This window comes from Python bivittatus, unplaced genomic scaffold (assembly GCF_059951505.1).
Source record: "Python bivittatus isolate LINGU-HERP-01145 unplaced genomic scaffold, Pbiv_v1 ctg000180_np1212, whole genome shotgun sequence".
Taxonomy (NCBI): domain Eukaryota; kingdom Metazoa; phylum Chordata; class Lepidosauria; order Squamata; family Pythonidae; genus Python; species Python bivittatus.
In genome coordinates, this window is record NW_028277047.1 from 4,109,978 (window position 1) to 4,136,526 (window position 26,549).

At 49.4% G+C, this 26,549-nt stretch overlaps 2 protein-coding genes across 2 annotated transcripts; both read left to right on the forward strand.

The window, feature by feature from the left end:
- The first annotated feature begins 1,433 nt into the window (after window positions 1–1,433).
- On the forward strand, window positions 1,434–18,058 carry NXF1 (nuclear RNA export factor 1). The gene is made up of 21 exons (XM_007441081.4): window positions 1,434–1,677; window positions 3,253–3,466; window positions 4,896–5,037; window positions 5,644–5,727; window positions 6,487–6,591; window positions 6,741–6,821; window positions 7,491–7,560; window positions 7,819–7,907; window positions 8,190–8,297; window positions 8,397–8,506; window positions 10,881–10,917; window positions 11,001–11,069; window positions 11,254–11,309; window positions 11,955–12,062; window positions 12,764–12,822; window positions 13,410–13,525; window positions 15,111–15,153; window positions 15,258–15,330; window positions 16,092–16,274; window positions 16,370–16,430; window positions 17,273–18,058. The coding sequence occupies exons 1-21, from the start codon at window positions 1,647–1,649 to the stop codon at window positions 17,309–17,311; spliced, it is 1,878 nt and encodes a 625-aa protein (XP_007441143.1). The 5' UTR covers window positions 1,434–1,646; the 3' UTR covers window positions 17,312–18,058.
- Window positions 18,059–18,903: 845 nt separating this feature from the next.
- On the forward strand, window positions 18,904–22,072 carry TMEM223 (transmembrane protein 223). Its single transcript, XM_007441085.3, has 2 exons — window positions 18,904–19,420; window positions 21,514–22,072. Exons 1-2 carry the CDS (start codon window positions 18,985–18,987, stop codon window positions 21,804–21,806), a joined length of 729 nt encoding a protein of 242 aa, XP_007441147.2. The 5' UTR covers window positions 18,904–18,984; the 3' UTR covers window positions 21,807–22,072.
- Window positions 22,073–26,549: the final 4,477 nt, after the last annotated feature.

Here is a 26,549-nt window from a genome sequence, read left to right on the forward strand (position 1 = left end):
TCTGAAGTTGACAACGAACTGTGATTTGGAGGGGCACAAGGGGAAAAGTATGAAATATACGGTGGGGTACTTCCTAACTGAGGTGATTCCAATTTAAAATTCTTTCTTTCCCCTTGCCATTTTGTATGAAGAAAAGGGGATTAATCATAATTGTTGTTCAATTCTGGGGGTGTAATTTCACTTGCAGTGCAAACATTTTCGTCTGAGCCCCGCTTGTTTTTTGGAGGGTGCTCCCCTCAGTGGTGGATGTCTCCATTCAGAAGGAAGACAGTCCTTTAAAGCAGTGTTTCTCAAACTTGGCAACTTTAAGATGTGTGGACTTCAGTTCCCAGAATTCCCCAGCAAGCCATGCTGGCTGGGGAATTCTGGGAGTTGAAGTCCACAATCTTAAAGTTGCCAAGTTTGAGAAACACTGTTTTAAAGGAAGGCGCATGTTTGAAAAGGAACATGTCAGATGCAAAGCTGTGGATGTTTGGTCAGATGAGCACATCGACGAGATGGGATCCAGGAGTACCTTTCAGTGCCTCCCTGGCAAAAGTGATACCCACTGAACAGGGAGATCTGGGTTCAGGTTCTCCCCACCCCACCCCAAGATGTTCACGGGGTGCCTCTGAAATGTTTGAGTCCAGCCTCCCTTGCGACCAGATGGTTTTGGGGATAAAGGTTGCCGGGTCTGGCTGATTTGACAGCCAGCCAATTTATACAATGATAAGGATGCTGCCCTAGAGAAAAGACGGGCTCTATCTGTAAGGTGCTGTAATTCATTAATCTACAGGATATACCAGAAGTCAGGCCTCATAGACAAATTTATGAAGTAAACTACATTAAACTTTGAATTGGTTGCCATTTTCTTGTAAACACTTCCTTACGGACTCCACGCATGACCTTTGAACATTCCCAAGTACAGTAACATTTTCTCTGGGAAAAAAAAATTAATGAAACATTTTATGATTGGCCTATCGGGCCTGACTTTTGGTAAACCCTGTGTTTAAAGGCGTTCCCTTTCTTGGAGCATCTTAAAAGCACTTTGTAGTCAAACAGTCATCCGGCAGTTCATTATAACCCTAGAAAACTATGTTCTGCAAAATATCCATTGAAAGGAGTGGGAGGAGGAAAAAAAAAACTTCCAACTTTTATTAGCCCAGGCTTAGTAGCCCACTGGCAACACGTGCACGGCAAAGTATCTCTCTCTGGACAACCTGGAGGGCGCATTCTGCCCAATTCAGGGCCAACAGCAGCAAACCAGCTTTTGAAATTTTCCAAGAGTGAAAAAGTGGGGCGACCCTGAAACTGCGATTCCCAGCGTCGCCTCTAACCTAAGTCTATGATCGCAAAAAGGATGGCAAGGGAGAGGAGGGAACTGCGCCTGCGCGGTCGGCTTCACGCACGACGACGCCCCCGGAAGGCGGAGTGGCGCCTGCGCGGTGGCTGCCGGGCATGCGCAGTGGGGCGTTGGGTGCGGGGCGCGACGGGACGCCTCCTCCGGCCGATGGCGACGCGCTGAAGGGGGAGAAGAAAGCCGAGCGCGCGCGGCGTCGCGGCCAGGGACTCTCTTCCGAGGCGGCGTCGGGACCTCTCCGGCCTTCCGCTCGGGCGCGCGCGCCAGGGACTCGTTCTCGGAGGCCCCCGCCAGCGGGTCCCCCTCGATGGCCGACGGCGGGAAAGGCGGATACAGCGGTGAGGAGAAGGCTGAGAGGCCGGGGGGGGGGGTCCGTTCCCAGGGTGCCGTGGGGCCAGCCCCCCTCCCTCAGCCCGGCCTACCTCGGAGGGTCGTTGTGGCGGGGGACTCTGGGGAAGAAGCGGTGCATCAGGGAAGCGGGAGGGGCCGTTGCCTGGGAAACCGAGGGCGATCTAGTGGGGAGGGCGCAGGGCTGGGAGCGAGGAGGCCCGGGTTCGAGACCCGCTTCGCCTCTCGGCTGACCTCGGGCCCGTCCCTGTCTGTCGCTCTGGGTCTAACGGAGAGCGCAGAAGCTCCGTCTGTGTTGGGTTCGTTCTCTCTCTCTCTCCCCCAGCCTACCTTGCAGGGCTGTTGTGAGAAAAACTAGAAGCCCTGAGCGTGCCGCTTGGAGCTTCCGAAGGAAAGGCGGGGTGTATTAAGGAGGATGTGTGGGGCAAAGGAGGAAAATGGGAAGGGGGGGCCCTCAATCCATGAAGGATTGAGAATTGAGGCCCCCTTTGGGAGGGGCGATGGGGAGGAAACGGGGCCCGTGTGGGGGTGGAAGAGGCCCCATCAGGGAGGGAAGAGGGCAGCGGGGCTTCCAGGAGGGGCCTCTCCCTCCAAGGAGAGGCTTTGGGGAGGAAATGTTTGCCCAAAGTGGGCTCTGATGAGGGGGTAGCCAGGGTGATAGGCAGCCTTAACAATAAGAGTGTGGTGGTTTTGGAAATTCTGGTCTTTTAAGAAGAGAGGACTTACCTGAGGAAGTGGAAGACGCTGTTCCAGAGAGCAAAGAGATTTTAGGGATTGGGGCGGAAGAGAATGTCCTCTTTGGGGGTTTGGTGGCAGAAAAATGTCCAGCTCAGGAGTGGTGCTCTGGGGTGCATGTGGCAGAAAGTTGTAGGTCTGTTTTACTTGTAACCGCCTTCTCCAATGTAGCATTTCTAAACGTGTTAGCTGGCGGCTCCTGGAGTTCCCAAGCTTCATTGCTGGGGAATAACCTCAACACGCGAGAGGGTTCCAGGTTGGGTGGGGAAGCCTGACGTATCCATAATTTTGCTTTCGGGGGTAGTGATGATGGAAACGGCTCTTTGTACAAAAACATGGAGTTGTGATGGGGGGGGCTTTGGCCAATGTCTCTTTTCAGTGATAAAAGAAAGAAGCGTTGCAAAGATCAGCGTCAGCACAATCAGAAGGGAAGTAGCAGGGGCTAGAAGACAAATCTGGGTGAGAAGAAGTGAAAGTTGGTGGGATGGGGAAAATGGAGAAGGTATTGCAGCTGAGGTTGTACTCTCACTTCTCTGCCCAACAGCTCCTTGAGAAAGTATTATTGAATGTGGTAGAATGCTTTAAGATTTGCCCTTGTGAGTGTCAACCAAGCTCATTCCTTGTCTATTTGGATGCCTTAAGTGACATAATCGTTGCTTCTCTAAATCAGTTTTCTAAACCTGAGCAACTTGTTGGCTGGGGAATTCTGGGAGTTGAAGTCCACATAGGTTAAAGTTGTGAAGGTTGAGAAATACTGCTCTAAATACGTTGTCGGTGGCATTTTATGCAATTCTAGCCCACTGATGCTTCGATCTGTTCTTCCTGTTCAGAACATGATGATCGTGTGGGTGGTGGAGGCAGTAACAGGGGCATCCCTGGGCGGAGGAGAAAAGGCCGTGGCCCCTTCCGAGGAAAAATGTACAGCGAGATGAACCATCACCAGCGGAGTTGGAACAATGCTGGCCCCAGTCCTCGTAGCCGGCTTGATGACGACGACGGGGATGTTCTCATGAGCGACCCTCACGAAGTGCTCCGAACTCGCTAGTGAGAAACACATTCTGTCGGGTAGTCATGAGCACAGTCCACCTGTGAGAAAAATCTTTGTGGTTTAGCTTTGGTGATCCTTCTGATCCACGCAGAGCACAACCACGAGGGCAGCTGGAGATTCCAGAAATGTTGGCTGCAAGTCAAAATAAAGAGCTATAGAATAAGTGAGGTTGTAATGCAGAAAAAGTATTTACATGCAAAGATTATTATTATTTTTTTTAACAAACTCTTGCTACTAGGAAGAGACATTAGAGGTCATCCATAGTCTAACCCCCTGTTTGATTTAGGATCCGCTAGAACAGGGCTTCTTAATCTACTTGTGCCAGGGACCCCTTTAACTAAGACAGTAACCTTTCTCCACCCCCTTTCTTTAATATAACCACTTGGAACAGCAAGATGTTAGGGCCACGAGGGCAGGGATTTGTTCTTTAAAGAAGCTTCAGCTCCGGACTCCTCGAGTCTCATGGCCTTGCTGTTGAGCGTGACGGGAATTGTTGTACAATACCTTTACAACAAGTTGAAAGCTGTTGTAAGTGAAAAGGGTGGGGAGAGCTGAAACGCAACCATAAGCTAGCACCTAAAATAGAAGCATTTTCTAGCCAAGAATCTTATTTTTTAAAAAAGAAATTGTTGAAGGAAACTGGTGTTGCATTGGCCCCCTGTGAAACAGACACCTAATTAATTTAGATTAGTCAATCAATCTATACTCATTTAAGATAAAGGCAGTGATTTGGAAAAAGAGTGTATTTCTCAAGAAGTGCATGATTCATGGCTGGGTAAGAACAAAAAGATTCCTTGAAATTTTTTGCCACTTTTCATAACGCCTCCAACCAGTTCATAAAAAAGTAGTTTTGCAAACTTTTTAGGAAAGTTGTGAGTTAACTCCTGTTTAAAAGTAATAAATGAATGTGATCAAAGGGTGAAAAGGTGAATACCTGTGTCTGTTTTGGTGTAATGTGTTAGCTCTGGAAAAAAGTCAGCCTTTCCTGCCTAACCAGATTCAGTTCATTGCTCTTGGGGAGAAATTTTGGGATTTGCTTCTATGAAGATGGGGAATTGGGGTCATCTGATTCATTTGCTACCATAATAATTAAGCAAAGACCCATGAAATTAAAAGGCAGCAGCTAGAAAGCTAATAATTGGAACATGTTCTTGATTTAGAAATAAAAAAGTGCTGGTATTCCAAGTGGCCTAGTTTATTCAGGTGCAGCTGTGACTTTAACAGTTGAATTGCTTCTCTAGCATTTTTAAGGGAATGAAATAAAAATTAGGGCAGCTTAACCTTTGTCACAATCCAGTAAAGTCAAAGGATTTCCATATTGGCTGTGATATTCCCCTGATGCGAATTTCATTCTGGGCATTCCCAGAATCCTAATTCAATTGTCTCTCTCCAGTCCATGGTAAAAGGTATTTGTTTACCTCTTAGCACTCCTTATGGGCCACGTCCACACCGACCAGAGCGAGGGGGCCTGAACACCATAGGTGCCACAGTGAGGCGAAATCTGAATATTGGAGATCGTGCTGTTCATAAGCCCCCAATATCCAAGAAGACCTGGTTCAGGATTACGGTGAGTCGCCCAGTAGGAGAGGTCTGAAAGCAGGAGTTGGAGATTCAGATGGACTGTTGTCTGTTGGAGGGCATCTGTTTTGCCCGAGATGCTCCTCCGCCCTTTGCTGAACCATTTCAGACTTTTTCCGGGAGGGCTAGTTTCTCAGCTGGTGGTTTTCTTCTTTCCTTCCCTGGCCCTCTTCTGTTGGGTCTTAGTTCTCCCCACAGGCTTGCGGTTTTTCTTATTATCGATCGTTGTCAACTATTCTGGAGGATTTGGGATTAAAAATATGGCTCGAAAAATTGGGACAGGGGGCAGCACAAACAAAATGCCCTGGTGGTTTTTGCTTTGTTTTGTTTTGGTTTTGAGCAGGGGGCAGAGGAAGCTGCCAATCGTCATTAGAAAGGGAGGCAAAAAGCTTTGATGACAGCTGTATGAGGAGAACTTTTTCCATCTGCCAGGCTGCAGAGCTCTTGCTTAGGGCAGTTTTGGCATTTGCAGCTTGGACAGCTGTTGCCTTAAAGGGCTACTGGGCAGCAGTGGATGAGAAAGGGAGACATAATCTGCTCCTAAATTGTGCCTTAGAAATGCTGGCCTTGACTAGCTCATGTGCTTCCTTGTCAGATTCCTTATGGAAGAAAATATGACAAGAGCTGGCTGATTAATGCCGTACGGGAAGTTTGCAGTGTTCCCTTCAATCCTGTGGAGGTAAGAGAGGCCTGCGTGCCTCTTGAAGCTATTATGCAGGCTGTAGTTGCATGTCCGCTACTTCGTGTAGGATCTCTCACTAGATACTAGAGGATTTAAACTGCTAGCCTACAGGTAGTCCTCGTGTATTTATGTTTTATTTATATTTCAAATTTAGACACCGCTCATCTTATGAGGAAGTGACTCTGGGCGGTTTACAATAAAAACAACAAATAAATATTAGTTAAAATACAGTAAAAATAGTATAAAAATACAATAAAATGAAACACATACACAAATAACAATATATTCCAAGATGTTGGTGATCGAAAAGATATTAACTTTTAGTGACTGTTCGCAGTTACGACAGTGATGAAAAAGCAACTTTGCGACCAGTCCTCGTATTTATGACTGTTACAGGTCTGTAAAGCAAAAGAAAGCTGAAGTAAGATCATAAGTACAGTCACGGTTTCACTTAGCGACCACTTCGCTTAACGGCCACATTGCTGGTCCCAGTTGTGGTTGTTAAACAAGGACTACCTGTATTAGTGAGTAGAAATCATAATGGAAGGTTGATACTTTCTGATATATCTGGAATCAGGAGAAAACCTGGCAGTGATGACATTTAATAGGCTCTAACCTGGTTATTGGAACCTTCCCCTGGCTATAACCAAGGTTTTGTAAAGTTTTTCCGTCATCATGAATGTTAGCTTTATTTTAACTGCATAGACGTGGAAAAGAGCTGTTTTATTCCAAGATGATGTTCTCCTTCTCCTGCAGTTCCACTGTGTTAATAATCGGGTTGTGTTCTACGTAGAAGATGCTTCTGTGGCCAATGCCCTTAAGCAAGTGTCTCGGAAAATTACTGCTCCAGATGGCTACAAGGTTTGTTCGCCCTTGCCTGGAAGGTGCTGGGGGTCAGGCCCTGGCTCCAGGACAGCCCAGTTAAAGCCCCATATCCAAATCAGCCCCTCTGTTGTTGGTTAACCCATCCGTGGGCTCTTTCTGCTAACTCAGATTCCACTTTGTTTCAGGTGGCGATACTCATAAACACGTGCAATCCACCTACGACTATCCAGCGTGAACTGAAACCAGAGGAGATTGAACAGCTGAAGGTAAACTGCTAAAACACGGGCACAGTTTTCCTGCCCTCTTTGAGCTAGTTTGCCATACAGCCCTAGATACAGGATAGATCTACTTTTCTCTGGAGTCATCAATCTGAAGAGGCTAGAAGGTGCCCGTTCTCTCTGGCAGGATTACTCTTCCCTCTCTGAGCCAGGAACGCCTGTCCATTCTGTTTTACTTTAGTCATCTTTTTCCCTTTGCTTGGGAAGATGGAAGTAGCCGGTCCTCTCAACCTTTGGCTGGCCTGAAAGAACATCATTTCAGCAGCTGCAGAAAAAGCAGGCAAAATGCTTTTTTTGCCAAAGTCTGGCATCACAGCCTTGGAGTCAGTTCAGCTTTAGACTTAGGAGAAGGGGTGCCGGTCGAAGTCAGCATCCTCAGATGGGTCTGATCTGATAGGCGATCGTGTCATGTATTTTTGCTGGGTTGCTGGGAGAGGTGGCTGGTAGCTGGAACAGCAGTGAGGAAATAGACTAATTAGCAAAGGCAAAGCAGGTTTAGGCAAAGCAGGTTTCCTGTCATCATTTTGTCATATCCGCCCCATTTGGCCCTCAGAGCTCAGGTGAGATTTGCTCTCTTGTCTTCGGCCGTGGGAAAGGGAATGTAAGCTCCCAGCAGTGGCCTCCTCTTCTCAGATGACCCTCTCGCTCTGTTTTCAGCAATGTATGAGTAAAAGATACAATGGCTCCCAGCAGGCTTTGGATCTGAAAAATATTCATACAGACCCTGGTAAGTCACTCTCCCCTACTTTCCTTCTGCTGGCAGAGCAGAGTTTGGCCTTTGTTTAAAGCCAACACCGCCCTCCACAGACACACACACATGTGCGCACACATCCATGAGCGAGCAAACATAACTCTCCTGTCCCCACCCCCTCACCCCGCCACAAAGGCTGCATCCCTTGGATTGCATTCTCAGGGGAAAGGGGAAGTGACCGGGCTAGGGACCTTGCTCTTAGCAAGTGAAATCAATCCTATTTTGTTCCCCCAGATCTGATAGCCCAAAATATCGACATCGTGTTGAACCGCCGAACCTGCATGATCGCTGTGCTGCAGATCATCCAAGAAAACATCCCCGAGGTCAGCCCTTTCCCGTTGTCCATCCACTCCTCCGTTTGGGGCATGCAGAGAGTCGATTTTCCAAAGTTTCCACTGGGGGTTCAAATGGACATGGGGGGGGCCCTTGAGGAACTGTAGCTCTTATTCTCCTGAGTGTGGAGCATGCGTGTCTTCTTGATTTCTGCGTGATTAGCTCCTGCTTCTGAATTGTCACGGCTTTGGGGCTCCTGGGCTGCAGCTTGTCTGACCCAGAGCCCTCTTCTTCATCCATTTCCTACTTTTTTTTTTTTTTAATCTTTCCAGCTCCTTTCCCTCGATTTGAGTGACAACAAGCTCTATCGGCTCGACGACATGACCGAGCTGCATCAGAAAGCTCCCCGTCTGAAGATCCTCAACTTGTCTTGCAATCAGGTAACCCCAGGTGCTTACCCAGCTCAGCCTGGGCCTGCATTTGGCAAACTCGTCCCTCCCTGACTCTGGGTTCTCTCCTCCCCTCTTGTCTTCCTGCAGCTGAAGACAGAATACGAGCTGGATAAGCTGAAAGGCTTAAAGCTGGACGAACTCTGGCTGGACAGCAACCCCATGTGCGACAACTTCCGGGATCGGTCTACGTACATCAGGTGAGTCACCTCCTTGGCTGCCTGAGGAGGCCTCCCCTGCACGTGGCCCCATCTCCACAGCAAAGCAACCAAACCGCGATGGGATGAAAATCCCCCAGTTCTACTCAGAAGGCCTTCTCTCTCTCACCTGGCAGGGCCTGGTTGAGGACTTTATCCCAGGAGGCTGCCTTTATCCGAGCCATTGTAAAATCTCCCGGAGGGCCCTTCTGCCTTCTCAGTGCCTGATTTGTGATGCTTTCTGACCATGGTTCTGTTGCAGCTAGATTGGAGCACTGCCTGGCGGGTTCTCTCCCCACCCTTCCCATGTGAACGTTATCAAGTGGTTAAAGTTTGCTTTTTGGAGGGATCGCCCACATACCCCCCTCCCTCCTCCTCCCCCTCTTCCCCCTGGCCCTCCATTGTCTCCTGCCTGTCTGCGTGTGTAAAACTACCACAGGGGGAAAGGGCCCATTTTACAGGGGGTTCTCCTCTTATAAAGCATTGCTGTTTCCACTCCAGACGTCTCCCTGCCTGTCTCCCTTTCCCCTTGATCTTTTCTACTTCTGAGCTCCGAGACTTCTGAGCGCACAGCCTTTCCCATCCTCTCCCAGTGCCCTCCGTGGCTCGCCTGCCCCCAGCCCGAGCCTGCTGTTCTGTGCCTTTCTTCTTTCGATGGAGTGCCGGGATTTAGCGTATTCCGCACAAGCGCCTGCTGTGTTTACTTTGGCATGAAACCTAACCTGCCAAATCACGAGGTTTCCCTGGTAAAGGTTTGGCCCCTGCAGACGGCTGGTTAGCCAATGACGGGTAAGATTCCTTGATGGAAGGAACAACCTAAGACAGGCACAGTCAAATGGTGGCCAAAAACGAGCCCTCCCAATGTGGAAGATGGCGCACGAGGCAGAGGGACCTCATTCACATGCTTGTTCTTGGCAAGCCGATCTCGGACGGCTGCCCTGCTGTTCCCAAGAGGGGAGACGGCTCCCACGTCATCAGCGGAGTGCGTGAGGTTTCTACCGACTCCGAGCTGAAATGGCGACGAAGCTTGTGGCAAGCAAATCACTCCTTTTCTCCCTGTGGGAGAAGGCTGCAGGACGCGTTGGCGTGGCAGGAAGGCATCTCACTGGGACCTCTGCAGGGAGGCAGGTGGATGCCCAGGGGGCTTGAGGATGGATGAGGCTGTGCACCAGAGTGGAGGGGCTTCTGCCCCCCCCTTTTCGGTCTCTGGCGTCCCCCTTGCTTCTCAACCCATCCCTTGTCTTCTGCAGTCATTAATTAGATTTGGGCCTTGATGCAGGAACACCCTCCCAAAGGCATTTTAAGTTGCCTCTGGCCTCTACAGGACCAGTGGGAGATCTCAGCCATTCCCCTCCTCCCCCTCCCCTCTCCCCCCCGGCCTCTGAGGAGCACTTCTATAAATGAGCCCCTCAGGTGAGTACACACTCAGGTAAGTGCAGAGGGAGACTTCCAGCAACGCAGCCTCCTTTTTAAAAAGAACATCTCTGTATTTCCTGCCTGTCTGCGTGTGTAAAACTACCACAGGGGGAAAGGGCCCATTTCACAGGGGGTTCTACTGAGGCTGGCGTTTTGGGGTTCAGAGCATGGCATGCTGTCTACTAGCATCAAGCCAACTGTCACCCATGTTCCATGCAGTTGTTATAATGGCCTGGACCAGCTTCTCTTAAAGCCAGAAGCGTCTGGCGGATTAAACAAAAGCTGATGTAATGTTGTCTCCTTAAGGGGTCCGCATCAGATTCCTGTACTGGTAGGGCTTTAATGATTGGAGAAGTTGCTTCGCTTCAGCGGCGCAGTTTCTTTTTACACCCATTGACTTGCTCTCTTAGTATACGCCCCAAGAGACTGAACCCATGTGTAAACCTACATACACCTTTCATCGTACAGTTCTTGTTTTAAAGCCCTTGTGTGTGTAAATTCCTTAGGCTTCCCAAGAACCCTAGAAAGTAGCAGTCTATTTAAGAGTAACACCACCATTTCTTAGCTCTGTGAGAGGTTTCTCCGCCCTCTTAACAGAAGGCCCAAACCAGTGGAATGAAACACTTCTCATTCCTTGCAAGAACACCCAACAATTACAAGGCGCCCTGTTTAAGAGGACTAGCTGCTTGGTAATTTAAACACCAGGATAGCAGTGGGTGAAGTTTAATTTCCATCCGTTGAAGAGCAGCTAAAACGCCTTTTTTTATCCCATTGCCCATCACCACCAGGCTGGGGGGGCGGGAATGCCAAAGCGTGGAAGCCGTTCATGCAAAGGATGAAGTGGGCTTGCTGGGCAGAGCAATGGTGGAAGATAGGGGCCACTGAAGCAGGCAGCCAGAGGGGGTGGGCTGTGCCCTCAGGACACGTTATAGTATACTCACTCCTGTTCTGTTTCTGACAGCACCATCCGAGAACGTTTCCCCAAGCTGCTGAGGCTGGTGAGTTGCCAAAGCGGAGCAGGGCAGGGGTCCTGGGTTGCACCCTGCACGTTTGACAACTCTCCCCTCTTTTGCATCCACAGGATGGTCACGAGCTCCCCCCACCGATCTCTTTTGATGTTGAAACTCCTACCACTTTGCCTCCCTGCAAGGTACAGCAATGCTTGGGGGGGGCAGGTGAAAAAGGGTTGGGGGGACCTGATACGGACAACACGAGGGTCTGTTGAGCGCAGCCGTCAATCTCGGCACCAGCTGCCAACTTGGAAACCCTTCTGCTTGGAAGGTGGGTAGAAGGAAAGAGGCTGACGACTCTTGTGCTCGACTCTCTTCACACAGGGCAGTTATTTTGCCTCCGAAGGCTTGAAAATGCTGATCGTGCAGTTTTTACAACAGTGAGTATCAGTTGGCTAGTAATTAACAGTGGTAACACCACCAAGACTGGTGCAGCTAACGAAAGGAACTCAGTGCAGAGAGTGCACAGACCTCTTGGAATGCTAGACCAGCAAAACATTCCTGGTCTTTACATAGATTTTGTCTTTAAAAAGGGCTATTTTAAGCCAAGTTACACTTTTCAGCATTACGTATTGCAGTTCTTTTGGGGGTGTTTAGACTGCTCAGCGCATGAAAGTTCTCCATCTTTTTTGTCTGGCACCTTTAATAACCAGTGCACCTGTTCAGAGTGGTCTATCTCAGCCTCAGCGTCCTTTCTGTTGCCTTTATACCTGAGTTCATACCCGTGTTGTCGCTGTGCTGGGCCTTTCTGTCCCACAGAAGGCACAGAGAATCACTTTCTTCCTCTCTCCCTTGAATCATGCTGGCTAGTGGCTTGTATTCCTTGGCAACCAGCCTTAAGGTTCTGTAGGGACTTGTTCTGTAAGCCTCCTCCGTTGATGCCCTTATGGTGGAGAGAAGAACAATATTCTCACAGAGGGGAGGTGGATTTGGGGATTTCAGTTCTGAGGTATCTTATAGCACAAGGCAAAGGAAAGAACCAGTGATTCATGCTATTTGGGGTGGGGTTTTCTATCCCCCTCCAGATATTATGCCATATATGACTCTGGAGACCGACAAGGCCTGCTGGACGCGTATCACGAGGGAGCCTGCTGTTCTCTGAGCATCCCGTTTTCTGTGAACCACCCTTACAGGTCTGTTTGGGGTTTTCTTCGCTTTGCTTGGGAGTTGAGCGTCTTTCAGCTTACATGTGACGGGGTGTAAGAAAAGATATTTAAAACTCAGGGGTTGCATTCACCCAACAGGTTGGACCAAGCCCAGGTCCAAGACATAGTATCTGCACATGCTAAGCTGGATTTATTTGAATCTGGATCCTTTTCTTTTGTGACTTGTACAAACCCACTCATCTGGCTAGTTTAAAACTCAGTGTTTGACACATCTGGAAAACAACTTCTGTTCGGTGATAAGGGAGCGTGCTGCGCAAACCCAGTCACAAATGGTTGGAAGGACAGGATACTCCCGTATCACAACCTTTTAACAAAGTTGCAGTAAAAAGTGCATTTTCTTGAAAGTTATTTAGGCTAAGAGGGTCGAGTGTCAGAACTACAGTGGTTTTAAACCTAGGCCTGCTGTGCTTAAATGCATTATTGAGTTTAAAAAGTGGGGGGTTCGGTCAGGTCATGGGGGAGTGATTCAAGAGAAGGCCTCTTCTGGTCAGTCTTCAGGCAGGCATTTAAAACCTCAAACGTATTTAAGAGGACAGCCTGGATGCCTGGCACTTAAATGAGACTCATAACAGGACAGGCCTCCTGTTACACAAGTGAAGCTCTGGGAGGGTTCTTCCCCCCCCCGCCCCCCATTTTCATTGTGCACTGAAGTCCTTTTTTGCCTGCAGGAACAGTTTAGCTGAATACTTCAAAAACAGCAGGAACGTGAAGCGGCTGAAGGACCCCAGTAAGCAAATGGTTATAAAAGGGGCTTGGGGTTACGTGGCTACCTTTGACGGCCAGAGTGAAAGAATGTTTTGTGCAAGGCTAAACCCTCTCTTTGAAAGATGTGAATGGTTTCTATACCTTCCTCATTTCCCTTTCTTCATTCCCTGCTTAAATTCCCTCTTTTCAGCCCAACTGTCATTCTGTCTGTAAAGCCCAGCACACACTTTAGGGTCACAGACTGAGACCTTCCGCATCACCTGATCCTGGATCCCTTACCTGGGGACACCAGGGCAGGACCTGAGTTCTCCTGCATAGAAGCTGTAGGCACAATGCCCCTGAGTCAGAGTCCCTTTTTCCTTCTAGTTCACAGATCCCAAATTCTTTAGGACCTTAACCTTTGAAGCCTTTTGATATCAAATCTTCTTTTGATCACATTCCCCCTGGCCTCGTTGGGCACCATTTGTTTCTGTTCATACATCCTTTGATGCAGGAAGCCATTCATATCTCATTTGTATCTTCTGCTTCTCTTCCAGGTTTCAGCTGGGCTTTTGTAGAAAGAGCTCATTAGCATCAAAAATAGCCTTCTCTCCCCTTCTCTCCCTCCAGCCATGCGCTTCCGACTCCTCAAGCATACCAAGTTGAACGTCGTAGCTTTCCTCAGCGAATTGCCCAAGACACAGCATGACGTGAATTCCTTCGTGGTGGACGTCTGTGCGCAAACGGTGAGTGAGGAGAAGGGGCTGGCCAGGTCAGGGTGTCAGCAAGGTCAGCAGCTCCTGAGATTGGCCAGATTAAAAACAGGGATAAGCTAGCAAAGTCTTGCTTGCCCCAAGGCACTCTCAAACTCTTGGAATTCTGCAGCCAGAAAATTCAGATTCTGCAGAAAAGTTGGGGTGGGGGATATTCTTCCCCCGGAGGTGTGGTGGGCCCCTACTCTCCTGACTTTCCGGAAAGGACTAAAGGCCTGGCTCTGCCTGCTTGTGTGGAGCAATAAGAGTTTTAATCAAACCTGGGGGGTGGCTGGTGCCCTGATGACGCTCCCTGAGCTGCTCGCCAATTACTGTCAATTCTTGGAATATTGTTGTTGTTGTTCAGTCGTTGTGTCCCACTCTTCGTGACCCCATGAACCTCATCACACCAGGCCTTCCTGTCCTTCACTGCCTCCCTGAGTTTGCTCAGTTTCATGCTCATTGCTTCAGTGATGCTATCTAACCATCTCATCCTCTGCCATCCCCTTCTCCTTTTGCCTTCCATCTTTCCCAGCATCAGGGTCTTTTCCAAAGAGTCCTCTCTTCGTGACCAAAGTATCTGAGCTTGAGCTTCATTATCAATCTTGGAATATATTTATTATTTATTCAGGACTACTTTTACATTGCATTTTTACTTAACTTTATCTTCTCTGTAAACCGCCCAGAGTCACTTTTTAATGAGATGGGTGGTGACAAAAAGAGCACCCCTCCAAGTGCTAACTAACCCATATTCTGAGATCAGCCAAGAGGGCCCTGTTTCTGTCAGTGTGATCCCTTGGCTCCAAATGCAATGCTGTTTCTCCAGTGGCGGACTCCTTCTGGACTCAGATAAACAGACACTATCTTGGAGATGTATCTTGTCCCCCCAAGCCTGCTGCTTCTCGGATGACATTATTATTCTTCGTTGTTACTGTTCATCCTATTTTTCTTGTCTTTCTTCTCAAAGCAGAAATTATTGTAAGATAACAATCATTTCTATTGGGCTGATGAGAAATGGGTAACCCATTCCGTAGCTTTTCTTGGCAAATGATCTGCCTTTGCCTTTTCCCAGGATGAAGTTTCGGGGGTTTGGGCTACAACTTTCATTTTAGCCTTTTTCATACGATTATAACTATATTGTATTACTGCTATCTTCTGTCAAATTCATTTACTTATTTTAGTGGGCTTCTGCGCCCCGCTAGCCCTTTGCTGACTCCAAGCCACCTAGATTCCTATTTTCTCTAAACAGGGTTAGAACAAAAAGGAATAAATAATTATGATTCAAAAAATTATAAAGGCCCCTTTAGGGCAGTGGCACAATTAAAATACCTTCTCTGTGCACAAGGAAACATTAGAACTTAATTAGACCAACACTCCCACTACAAGGAGGGACCGAACTCATATCGCCAAGGCCTGTAGGACCAGCCAAATTATAAGGGTCTTCTAAATCCTAACAGGTTGGGGCCAACCATATCTCAGAGGGAACGTCCAGAATCTTTATAGAAAGGTGGGACGGGTGGCCTGTGTGCTGGCGGCCTGCCAGTCCCTTCCACTTTATGACGCTTCTTTCTCATTGCAGAATTCGTTACTCTGTTTTACGCTCAGCGGAATCTTTAAGGAAGGTGGGTGTGTGGTCGAAAGGCCACATCCTGAGTGCAGGGAGGCTGGGCCTCAGCATGCGGTGCTCCTTCTTGAAACCTCCGCCCTGTTTCTTTTCGCTCTCCAGTGGACAGCAGGTGTCGAGACGTGGTACGAGCCTTCACGCGTGTATTCATTGCTGTTCCTGTGGGTCACAGCGGGTAAGGGAGAACGCTTCGGAGCATTGGCAGATCTGTGCAAAGGCAGACAGGCAGGGTAATCAGGTGCCGCCCTGGGCTTGAGAACCAGACTGCTGCAGTGGTGGGGGATTGAATTAGGACTGGGGAGGGCCCAGTTCAAACCCACCCTTAGCCCTGGAAACCCTTGAGTTGGTCGCTGTCCCTCTCAGCCCCACTTGAAGGAATTGTGTCAGCTCCCGAAGGCAGAACGTCTCCAAGACAGGGCTCTTGGCGTTCGCGGACCGTGTTTACGAGCCCAGCAGTCTCCCCCTTCAGTGAGGTTGTCTTCACAGTGTCCTGCCTGTTTCTTTGTTTTGTTCACCCAAAAGATGTAAAGAGTCATGGCAAGAGGAAAAAGGGAGCACGAGATCCATCTGTAGCTTTTTGGAATCCCTCTCTGGGGGCATAGGGTTAGCACCTGGCACGACTGGGTGAGAGCCAGCATGGTGTAATAGTTAAGCGATTGGACTAAGACTCGGAGACCCCGAGTGCACCCCCCCAATCATTAACGTTCCCAAGTGCCTGTGAGCCACTAGCTTTCCCTCAGCCCAGCCTACCTCACAGGGTTGTTGCAGGGATAAAACAGAGATCCCCAAGGAAGCCACCAAGGAAGGCTCTTGGAAGAAAAGAGGGATAAAGAAGCTTTCAGCACGGAAGAGTGTCAAACTCCCCCCCTCCCCAAACTGCTTACTGTGCAATACTGGTTTAGCCTCAGCCAGCAGCTTTTCCTTTCTCCCCGGCAGGCTGAGCATTGTGAACGACCAGCTGTTCATCCGAAAGGCCAACAACACAGAAATCCGGAAAGCTTTCATCATGCCGGCGCCCACGCCCTCCTCCAGCCCCGTGCCCACCCTTACGGCCGAGCAGCAGGAGATGTTGCAGAACTTTTCCCTGCAGTCGGGCATGAACCTCGAGTGGTCTCAGAAGTGAGTCCCGGCGGGGAAGAGGGGAGTCAGAGATGGGGGCCGGCCAAGGCAGGGGAGCCTCCCGGAGCTTACGGATCCCACTTCTCTCCCCCCAGGTGCCTCTTGGACAACGATTGGAACTACGCGAAAGCAGCCCATGCATACACCCAGCTCAAGGTGAGGGCCCTGCCTGCCCTAGGAAGCGTAAACTTCTTCCTGTTTGCCCTCAGCTGGAGCAGGCCAGATGGAATTCTGGGCCTTGTAGTCAAGCCTCCACGGAGGCGTCCAGCAGAGATGGATTGGGGCTGCACCCTAGCCTGGTGGTCCCGTTCCAGCCTCTCCGGCTGGAATCAGTGGCCGAAGAGCATCTGCGCCGACAGCTGCTGGCCTGCCACCCTTGAGGACTGGAAACAGGACATGCCTTCAAGCAGAAGATGTTGTAGGGATGAGCCTTGCTCCAGTGCTATTCTTGTTGATCAGAGATCCCGGGGGGGGGTCTCCTTCCTTCCAAGCTTGGTCAGGCAAAAGTCTTTCCTCTTCAGGAAACTGGGGTGTGTGTGTGCGGACTTTCCTTTAGAGCAGTGTTTCTCAACCTTGGCCACTTGAAGATGAGTGGCCTTCAACTCCCAGAGGCTGGGAGTTGAACACCCATGACTGGCTGGGGAATTCTGGGAGTTGAAGTCCACCCATCTTCAAGCGGCTGAGGTTGAGAAACACTCCTTTAGAGTTTCAAGACAGGTTGCTAAAGCACCAGCTACATTGCCTGATTTTTGCTCTCTCCTGCAAAGTCATCTTTAGTTCATAAGAAGAGACTGTGGTGTAGTCAGGAAGGACAGAGGATGCAGGGCGTTTGCCGCCCCACCCTTGCATCCAAGTTCAAAAAATAAATTGGCAGTTGTTAGAAAGTACTGTACTCCAGGACATCCCGAAAGAGACACATTGAGGAAGTTTGCCGACGACCCAGAGGCAAAAAAGGCGGCCGATGTTGGTTTCTCACTCTTCTTTCCTGCTTCTCCCAGGCTGAGCAGAAGATACCAGAAGTGGCATTCCTCCACTGAACAACAGCTGCGTTGCCCTGACCAAAACCAATCCAGCAACCTTTTTATCGATGAGATGCCTGTTTTTGTAAATAAAATTTCACCGTGTAAATTAAGAGACTCCTGCCCTGTCACGATCAGGAACGCCGCGGCCCTGCCTCTCACCGTTGGGGCGGAGGCCGAAGCCGTGGCAAACGCTGTAGAAGAGGCGGCCCGTTCCCAGCGACATTGGTCGTTGGAAGAGATGCCAAGATGGGCTGGTGGCTTAGAGGACGAAGGTGACCCCGTGTGAAGATCCGGAGGCCAAAGAAGGCGAAAGACTCATCCTTGTTTCCTTTCCTCCACCCCTTTTCGTTTGGAAACCTAGTTTTTTTTTTTGCATATTCTCACCTGATGCTTTTTTTTCCCCGGTAGCAACTATCTCAGGAGTCACATTCTGTACGTGCCGAGACTGAGGGGGGGGTCAGCGCTTCCAAACACAGAGTTTACGGCTGTTGCGACAACTCTAAACTTCCCAGCCGAGGAAAGGGAGCACCCCAGATGCTTGATGGCACCCTTGTTTCTTTCCAGCTGTTGGCCCGGAGGTCAAGCATCTTTCTGATTTGATCTCTAAAACGTTGGCCCCGCAGAGCCTCGTTCTTTTCTCAGTGTTCATTGTTTTCGTTTAAGTGAGAAGCAGCTTGGGACTCTTCTGTTCAGCAAGCCGTAGCTTCTGTGTTTTCTTTCTGGTTCTCAGAGACACTACGCCTAGTAAAGTTATTATTAAAAGGTTGGCCTTCGTGTGTGAGGTGGTGTTCTCCGGCACCCAGGGGGCCGAATCTCTTTTCCGTGGATTTTGACCCTGCCCGACTCGGCCCTCCAAAACGAATTCCAGATCAAGACGTTTATGAATGACGTAAATATTGTAACCCTAGCTTTTCCTTCAGTCTTAATCAAGCAGGATAGATTGTCACATGCAAAGGTATCTGTTTACTCAGATTTAGAGGGTGCCTGACCTGGTTTACTGTTCCAAAAAGCAAGAACAGTCACCTAGAGGAAAAAGAAATCATACGCGTCTGGAAAAAACATGCAATGCACAGGGAAAGAAAAACCTGGCCTGGGTGGATATGGGATAATAAAGGTGTGTTAAAAGAAAAAAAAAAAGTCCTGTAAAATGTGTTTGCTGCACAAAGGACCACAGCAGTCAAGCCTAACCAGATGTAATGTGGGTGTTTGTGGTTGCAGCTTATCCCCCAAGCTCTGTGATCTTCAAAAACACCTGGTTTTTGAACTAACAACACATCAGCTCTAAATGTTGGTTGCTTTCATGCCTGGCGTGTCGGGTCAACTTGCTCAGCTACGGCTTAGTCAACTACGATGAAAGGAGAGACCAGGTGTGAACCACCAGGTGTGAACCGCCAGGTGCGCGGGGAGGCCGCTGGGCTTGGAGCAGACCTGAAAGGGATCCAGCCCTTGGAGATCTGGGGCAGCCGCAGCCGCCCCGGCCCGCCTGTTCCCTGGAGCGGAGAACAGCACCAGGCGGCGTTTCAGACCCGTGGCAGTTCCCAGCGGCGCGGACTGCAACTCCCAGAGTCCCACCCCCGGCGGGGCCGTGGAGCATTCTGGGAGTTGAAGTCCGCTCCCCGGAAGCCAGCCGAGCGCGGCGGCGCGCTGCTTTCCGGAGGGGCCGCCTCGCAGCTCTCGCCGGCCGCGCGATGCAGCGCTGCCCGTGGGCGGCCGGGGCGCGGCTCTGGGGCTCGGCGCTGAGCGGGGCGCTGCGGCGCCCCCGGGCTTGGGGGGCCGCGGGTCCCGCGCCGGCGCGCGCCGGGCTCCGAGGCGCCCGCGGGCTGCAGGAGTCGTTCCCGCTGGACGGCTACGTGAGCCGGGACGTGCTGCTCTTCCGGCACGAGCGGCCGCGGTTCTTCCGCCTCGTCGGGCTCTTCTGCGCCAGCCAGCTCGCCTTCTGGCTCTACCTGGCGCACTTCGCGTTCACCTCCCTGCGGGACACCGGCGCCGCCGCGGGGCCGGCCTCCCCGCCGGAGGAGCGCCCCCCCGCCGGGCCCTGGCTGGGCAGCCTCTTCGACCTGAGCGCGTTTAACTTCGGCTCCAACAAGTGGCGCTACGGGTTCACCGCCTCCTGCCTGAGCGTGGGTAAGGCGGGGCTGCCTCGGCGCGCGCTTTTCATGCGGGTTGAATCGGCCCCAGGGGGAAAAGCGGGGGGGGGGGCTTTTCCGAGCATGCGTAAATGCAATGCTGAGCCCTCTTTTTTTTCCGAGGTCAGACCCACAGGTTATCGGTATTTGCTCGAGATTATATGCGGGAATAAGGTCTTTCCCCATTCATGGAAAGAGGGCGGGAGTGAGAGCAATAATAGCGCATCCTTCGTCCGGACAGCAGCAGATTTAGGGGCGCCTTTGCACACCCCAGCAGTTTGGAGTTAGCTTTTTTGCGTGTGGGTGTGACTTAGCCCAGCTCATATGAATCCAGGCTGGTTTTCTGGCCCATTCATTGTATTGATGTAGAAAATGAGGGAATGTAATAATCAGACTGTGTGTGTTGTGTGAACCTCTGCATGTGTGCTGGATAGAGATCCTGTTCCCGCACTTTTGCCCCTTTTGGGGAGGGGGGCAAGAGCACCCCCTTTTTTAACCCCCCCAACTCACTCCTGGGCTGAGGGAGCGGCAGAAATAATTCCAAGGAATGGGCTAATGACCCCCCAACATGCAAGCCCAGACTTTTACCCTCCTAGTCAAAATGAAGGTGAGGCTTCTTGACACAGGTTGTCTCTCTCATGGGAAGAGCGAGATGATCTTGGTCTTCTGCAGGAGGTTCCTCTAGCCCAGAATCGGCCTGCTGTGGAGGAGCTTGGAGGGTCTTCAACTGACAACATGTCTTGGGGCTTCCTGCAGCTCAGAGGGGCTTCAGGTCTCCTTTAAACCCCTGAAAAGGGGCTTCAGCTTAGTCTCTGGTCTTCTAGGGGTCTCATCTTCTGGGATCCCTCCCCAGACACCTCCTCTCCCTTCCAAGTCTTCTGAAGGTTTGGCCAAATCTCTCCCACCTGCTGACTCCTTTTATAGTCTCCCCCTCCAGCTCTCAGCTGATTGGTGGGCCAACTTTGGGTCCCCCTCTTTCATTGGTTCTAGGCCCGCCCGTTTCATTGGTTCTCAGGCCCACTGAGAAACCAATGCGGACAGAGTTTTCTTGGACGGATGCTCATTGGCTGAAAATGGCGGGGTTTTGAACCCCAGAATTTGAACTGGGAAGAGAGTGCAGAACCATGCAGTTCAAAGGCTTTAAACAATGAATTACCACTTGAAATTAGTATATTCCTGTTGGAAATAAGTTCCTCTTAAATTTTTTATGCATATTTCCCTCCCTCCTCTTAAAAAAAATCCTTTTATTATTATTATTTTGTATGCTTGTGTGTGTCAGACACAGGCACGCCTGGACATTTTGTACTGCAAAATTCATAAAACAGCAACATAAAATCTATTTGGATTAATGGGTTTTTAAAAGCCCCATATTAATCAGGATAGATGCCTCCCGCAGTTGCCGCCACCAAAAAGCCCCTTTTCCTGCTAATCAGAGCTTAAAAAGTTGGAGAAAAGATTCTTGTGGGTGGGTTTGGTGCGCTGACGAATGCCTGTGGGCACTGAGAGTCCCTTTCGATCAGGGTTTCTCCGCCTTTGAAATTTGAAGAGGTGTGGACTTCAACTCCCAGAATCCCTCATGCTGACTGGGGAATTCTGGGAGTTGAAGTCTGCACCTCTTCAAGTTGCCAAGGTTGGGAACACTGCTTTAGATACCTTAACCCAAACCATGGAGGGCTTGGATTTGGTCTGCAAAACACTGGTGGCCTCTTTTTACCTCCAGTCCTCCCTCATTTTGGATGACAAAGAGTCCCCGGGTTAAGAGTGCCTGCTTTACGGATGACCCATAGTTAAGAACAGAGCCTATTGTAGCAAAATTCGAGTTAAATACACAAGGATTCAAGTTAAATACACAAGGGTTTGAGTTCATTACACAATACTACTTATACAGTAATATACAATAAGACTGTTCTAGCTTACATACAAATTCGACTTAAGGACAGACTTTGGGAACGGAACTCGTCTTAAACTGGGGACTCCCTGTAATGTGTGTTCAGAAGGGAGGTAACCGATGCGCCGCCATCCCTGGCCTGAACGATTGTGGGTTTCTTTGCCAATATTTGCTTTTCCAGTTCAGATGACGTTCCTTTGCAGGTACGCTGATCTTGGTGGCAGGCTTCTTCTACGCTCGACGCTCCGTGTCCCGGGTCCTGTTGCTCCGGGGCAGCCAGGAGGTGACCTTCACGACCTATTACCTCTTTGGCTTCACCTCATCCTTCACGGTGCCCCTTCGTCACATCTCTTGCATGTCTCATCGGTCCGAGGTGGCGGCCATCATCCCGGTCAAGATCAAAGGACGGCCCTTTTATTACTTGCTGGACAAGCAGGGAGAGATCACCCACACCCCGCTTTTTGACATCACCGTGGGTGCCTATCGCGAATGGTGAGGGCCGTGGCCAGGGGCCACGAGGCCAACGCTGTGCCCTGAGCCTGCTGGCAGAGAGAGGAGGAAAGGTGGCGGCATTAAAACCCAGCGGGAACGGCGCTTTCCTGCAGAAGCTTTGGAACGAGGTCCACAGCCTCCCACTCTTGAAATAAAAAATCCTAAATATTGCGCAGGAAAGCAAAGACAGTTAAGATGGCAAGAAGGGTGCCCTTTTATTTGGACTGGACTCCAAGCTGATACTGAGGATTAAAAATCTAGAAAGCACCAGCTTTCAAATGCGTGTCGTTTTCTCACCAAGGGTGGTGCTGGGGATTATCTATCTATCTATCTATCTATCTATCTATCTATCTATCTATCTATCTATCTATCTATCTTTGAATTTAAAATTTTGTCTTAGGTCCCCAAGGACTCTTGTCTGTCTGTCTGTCTATCTTTGAATTTTAAATTTTGCCTTGGGTCATGGCGCACCCGAGCCAAAGACCGGGGCCCATGTTTTAGCCCTGGAGCATGAGGGCTTTAAAGCAAAAGCGGACGTTAATTCCTCAGAGCTGCCAACAGCAAGTTTAAAAATAAAAAAAGAAATCACCCTTTCCAACCCAGCAATTTGAAGGAGCTTTGAGAGGGGCGCGCAAACCTAAATATCTATAACTTTTGTAATCAAGAGAGGCCAACACGTGCCCTGCTACCAGCAACGCTGGATTATTTTGAAGGCGTTGAGGTAGATATCTCTCTTTGGGGCAGTTTTTTTTTATCCCCCCCCCCAAAGCCGCTTGATTTAAAATGGACTCATAGAAGCTTTGTGGATAAATGTGCAAATATCGAAAAGCGAGCTGTAAAAGTCTCTCTCCCTCCGGCGATCCAGTGTAGGTCGGGGAAGGGATCCATTTTCATCCTCCTCCTCTTAAGCCGCTTCGCCGGCAGCTGCCGTTGCCACGGCAACCTCCGCCTCGGCGGGAAGGGGGAACCAACATGGCTGCCCCAGGGGCCGGAGAGCTGGGCGGCGGGGAGACCCCAACCATGGTTCACGGGAGACGGGATCCCGAAAGAGAGAGGGAGCGGCGGGGAAACCGAGGTAAGCTGGCCTCACGTTATAGCATTTTGCACCCAGATATATATTTATATTTATTTTGCCTCCTGGGGGCTGGCTTGGCTGGGGATGATGGGCATGGCAGTCCAGAGGGCAGCTGGCTGGCTCGGGAAATCTGAGGTGAGAAACACTCCTTTCGGCCGGCGCAGAATGGGCTGGGTTTTCCTTTTCCTTTCTTACATCTTTCTTTGGCCTTTCTCCTCGAGCCGGACGCAGAATGAGCCGTCCCCACACAACAGCCCGACGAGGTAGGCTGAGCGAGGAGACGGGGAGACTGGCCCAGCCAAGCCAACTCGCCCGTTCCCAGCTCGATCCCTTTGCAGCCGAGGTGGCTTAGCAAACGGGAAAATAAAAATAATTTTTATTTTTTGTATGCATAACTCCTCCTTTTCCAAAAAATAATCACAGTTGCTGCTCTGCTTGGCCATCCTTGCGTTGCACCCTCTTGTTTTCTGTCTTTATTTTAGCTGAGATTATTCCAGGGTAGCAAAAAGAGGGGGGTGAAGGGGTTGGACCAGGAGCGAAGAGATCTGATTCAATCTATCCTTGGCCCTGGCTGGTTCCTGGGTGAATTTGGGCTGGTCATTCTCTCTGAACCCAGCCTACCTCACAGGGTTGTGGTTCTGGGGATAAACTAAAGGGAGATTCCCATAAAATGCAACTGGAATCCAGGAGGACAGGTGGCGTACCACTCAAAAAATAAATAAATAGCTGGTATCGCTAATCCGGCTGAAATCTCCAGAGATTGCACTCAGCATCTGTTGCTAATGGTATGTGCATCAAATGTGCCCCCGCGCACGCTCCAAAGATCCGTCCACTTCCTTAAAAAGGAGGAAAGGCGGAAGGCGTGCAGAAATCACATGAGGAAGGAGGAACAGCTTTTGCTGTGTCCTGTGACAGCAAACAGAGACAGTTGCGAACAGAAAAGCACGCAGAAGTGAATTGAAAATGTAGGACAATCTGTGATTCTAGATACCAACCCCGAATGGCTTTGCTAGCACAACTCAGAGGGATGTTGATTTAGTTCAGAGGCCTGCAGTTTTTTCCTGGGCTGAAGTGTGTCCTCTGCTTTTGTGCACAAGATCCAGGGACCCAGGAAAAAAAACTAGATTTGATTTAATTTTTGCATATCCGTAAAATTCATTAAAAGTAAATATTAGTGAACCTGATTACTCTGTGGCAGTGTTTCTCAACCTCAGCCACCTGAAGAGGTGCGGACTTCAACTTCCAGAATTCCCCAGGTCGTTCCCACTTAGCAACTGCCTCGTTATGCGACCATTCTCAGTTACAACGGTGACGAAAAAGTAACTCTGCAACCAGTCCTTGCATTTACAACCTTCGCAGGCCTGTAAAGCAAAGGAAAGCTGAAGTAAGTACATAAGCAGTCGCAGTTTCATTTAGCTGCTTTGCTTAACGACCAAGTTGCCGATCCCTATTCTGGTCGCTAAACAAGGACTACCTGTATCATTACTATTTAGGTTTATTATAGCCCCCAACTTTACAAGGCTAATGAGAGGCCTATCTAAATTTATTGAGGCAGGTGTAATAAATAATTTTTTTCTGGAGCTTTGGGGCCACACCCAAGGTTTTCAGGGGACTCACATTCTTTGCATTTCTGATATTGTTTGGATCTGCTTCTCTTTCTATCTTAACTTTCTTTCTCCACCTATTTATCTTTCCCCGCTCTCCCTTATCCACTGTTTCTCTTCCCCCCCCCCTTCTTCTCGTATCTTTTCTCTCCCTCTGAATTTGCTGAGAGTTTGTTTTTCCTTATCTGCAAGGTGAGCTTGGCCAGGACTTAAAGTTCTTAAGACGTATCTCCAGGGCCACCTTTGGAGGAGGGCAAAGTCCCGCCGTCACTCTGTCTCGGTTGGCGAGGACAGCTCAGCTCTGTGCACTGGCTTGGCAGACAGAAGGCTCTGGATTCAGTCTTTTAAACTTTCAGCCAGCAAAGATCACCATGCAGAGAATCCAGACAGCTGCCTTGCCTAAGGAAAACTTCTACCGGTGCTAGGAATCTGATCCCCTGAGATCCGAGAACAGTACGTATTCAGTACTGAACGGATTCCTCTTCAGGTGCCCAGTCTGGACAGTTCATCGACCCATGAACTTCAATCCAACGAATGACCCCTTTGCGGCGTTTGCCAATTTTCCATCCCTATTTTTCCTCGAAGTAATCCCACCCGAGTGGTCTTTCCAAGACGTTCCGAAAAGGGATCCTCTCCAGCCCGCCTTGATTTTGAAATCTGGATGCAGCCTGGGATCCCTGGGATCTTTGGGTGCAAGGGGTCTGCGTGCTCCATCGATGATGGTCTTTCCCCGTTAATTTTATTTATTGCAGCCAGTAGAAACAAATGCCGTTGATAAATATAGACGCTCTGTCGCCTGCCATTGAATTCTCCGCAGTTAATGCTCAAGAAATGTTATATAGCAACAGTAAATAGCAATTCCCCCTTACAGTATTAAAATAACGGAGCGATAAACATTAAGCAAGGAAAAGCGCAATCATTAAAAAATGACCGTTAAGCAGCAAATTTCTTCCCCTGTATGAATTACGTGCTCGATTTCTGTGCTAAGCCAAAAGACATAACTGCATTAATATATGCAAAGGAGTCTATATCTATATTGAATATCAATGTGCTTTACAGAAAAATGGAAAAGCAGAACTTTAAATACTTTTTCCATCCACAAAATGACATTGAAGTTCTATAACAATCTATTAAGTATTCACTAAGCGGGATGAAGTTGATCCTTCTTGGGGACAAAAACACATTGTCACTAACATATCAATAAGGCACTTTTAAAAATGTTAAACTGCCAGGCAAAATAAAGTTATTTTGGATAATTACAAAGAGAAAATGAGAAGTATACAAACAGAGCCTTTTATATAAACATCCCAACAAAGAAACATTTAAAAGGAAAAAACAGTTTACAAACTAGGGTTTATGCTGTAGTGTGATGTGCCAACTCAGCCAGTTGTGGCTAATCCAAGTAACTCTGATTAATCAAACCATGGCTTGGAGTGATGTGCAAATGGGCTCACTGACTTGAGAGCATCTCCCTTTGCAATCTCCGATGTGAATGGAAAGTATTCCTAGTTTCCTCCAGCTAAAGAGGCCAGTCTTTAAATCTTTCGGTCCCACCTACAATTTTCTGTTTCTCATAAGGCTGGTGCGTTCTAACCCCCAGAGCTTTCTCAGACGAAGAACGGAGAGGTTTCACAGCTGTTCTGATTTTTTTTCTTTGCTTTGGATTCTGAGAACCGGTCACATATTTTGGCTGGCTGGAAAGTTCTCGGAGGCTCTTTTTTTCTGGCCAGAATCCCACGCTCAGGATGGCTGGTGGGAGATGATCCCCGCAGGGGCGTCCAGGGAACACGGCCTGCAAATGTGAAATTTACCCCGTAGAAGGAGGAAGAGATGTTGCCAGTTCGTGCATTTCGTGCCGGTTTCCACTCCTCGGCCTGAGTCGTGCAGCACGGCAAGCCGTGGGGCATTTTGGTGGAATCAGCTTTGTGGGTTGCCTGAATCGCTTGCGGCTAAATCCAAACTAAGGTTAATTAAGCCACGACGGAGTGTGCAGTTTTTCCCATTCCCTGGCAGAGGGACCCCAAATTCAGCCTGTGTAAATTCTGCACTAAAGGGGTCTCGTGTTCCC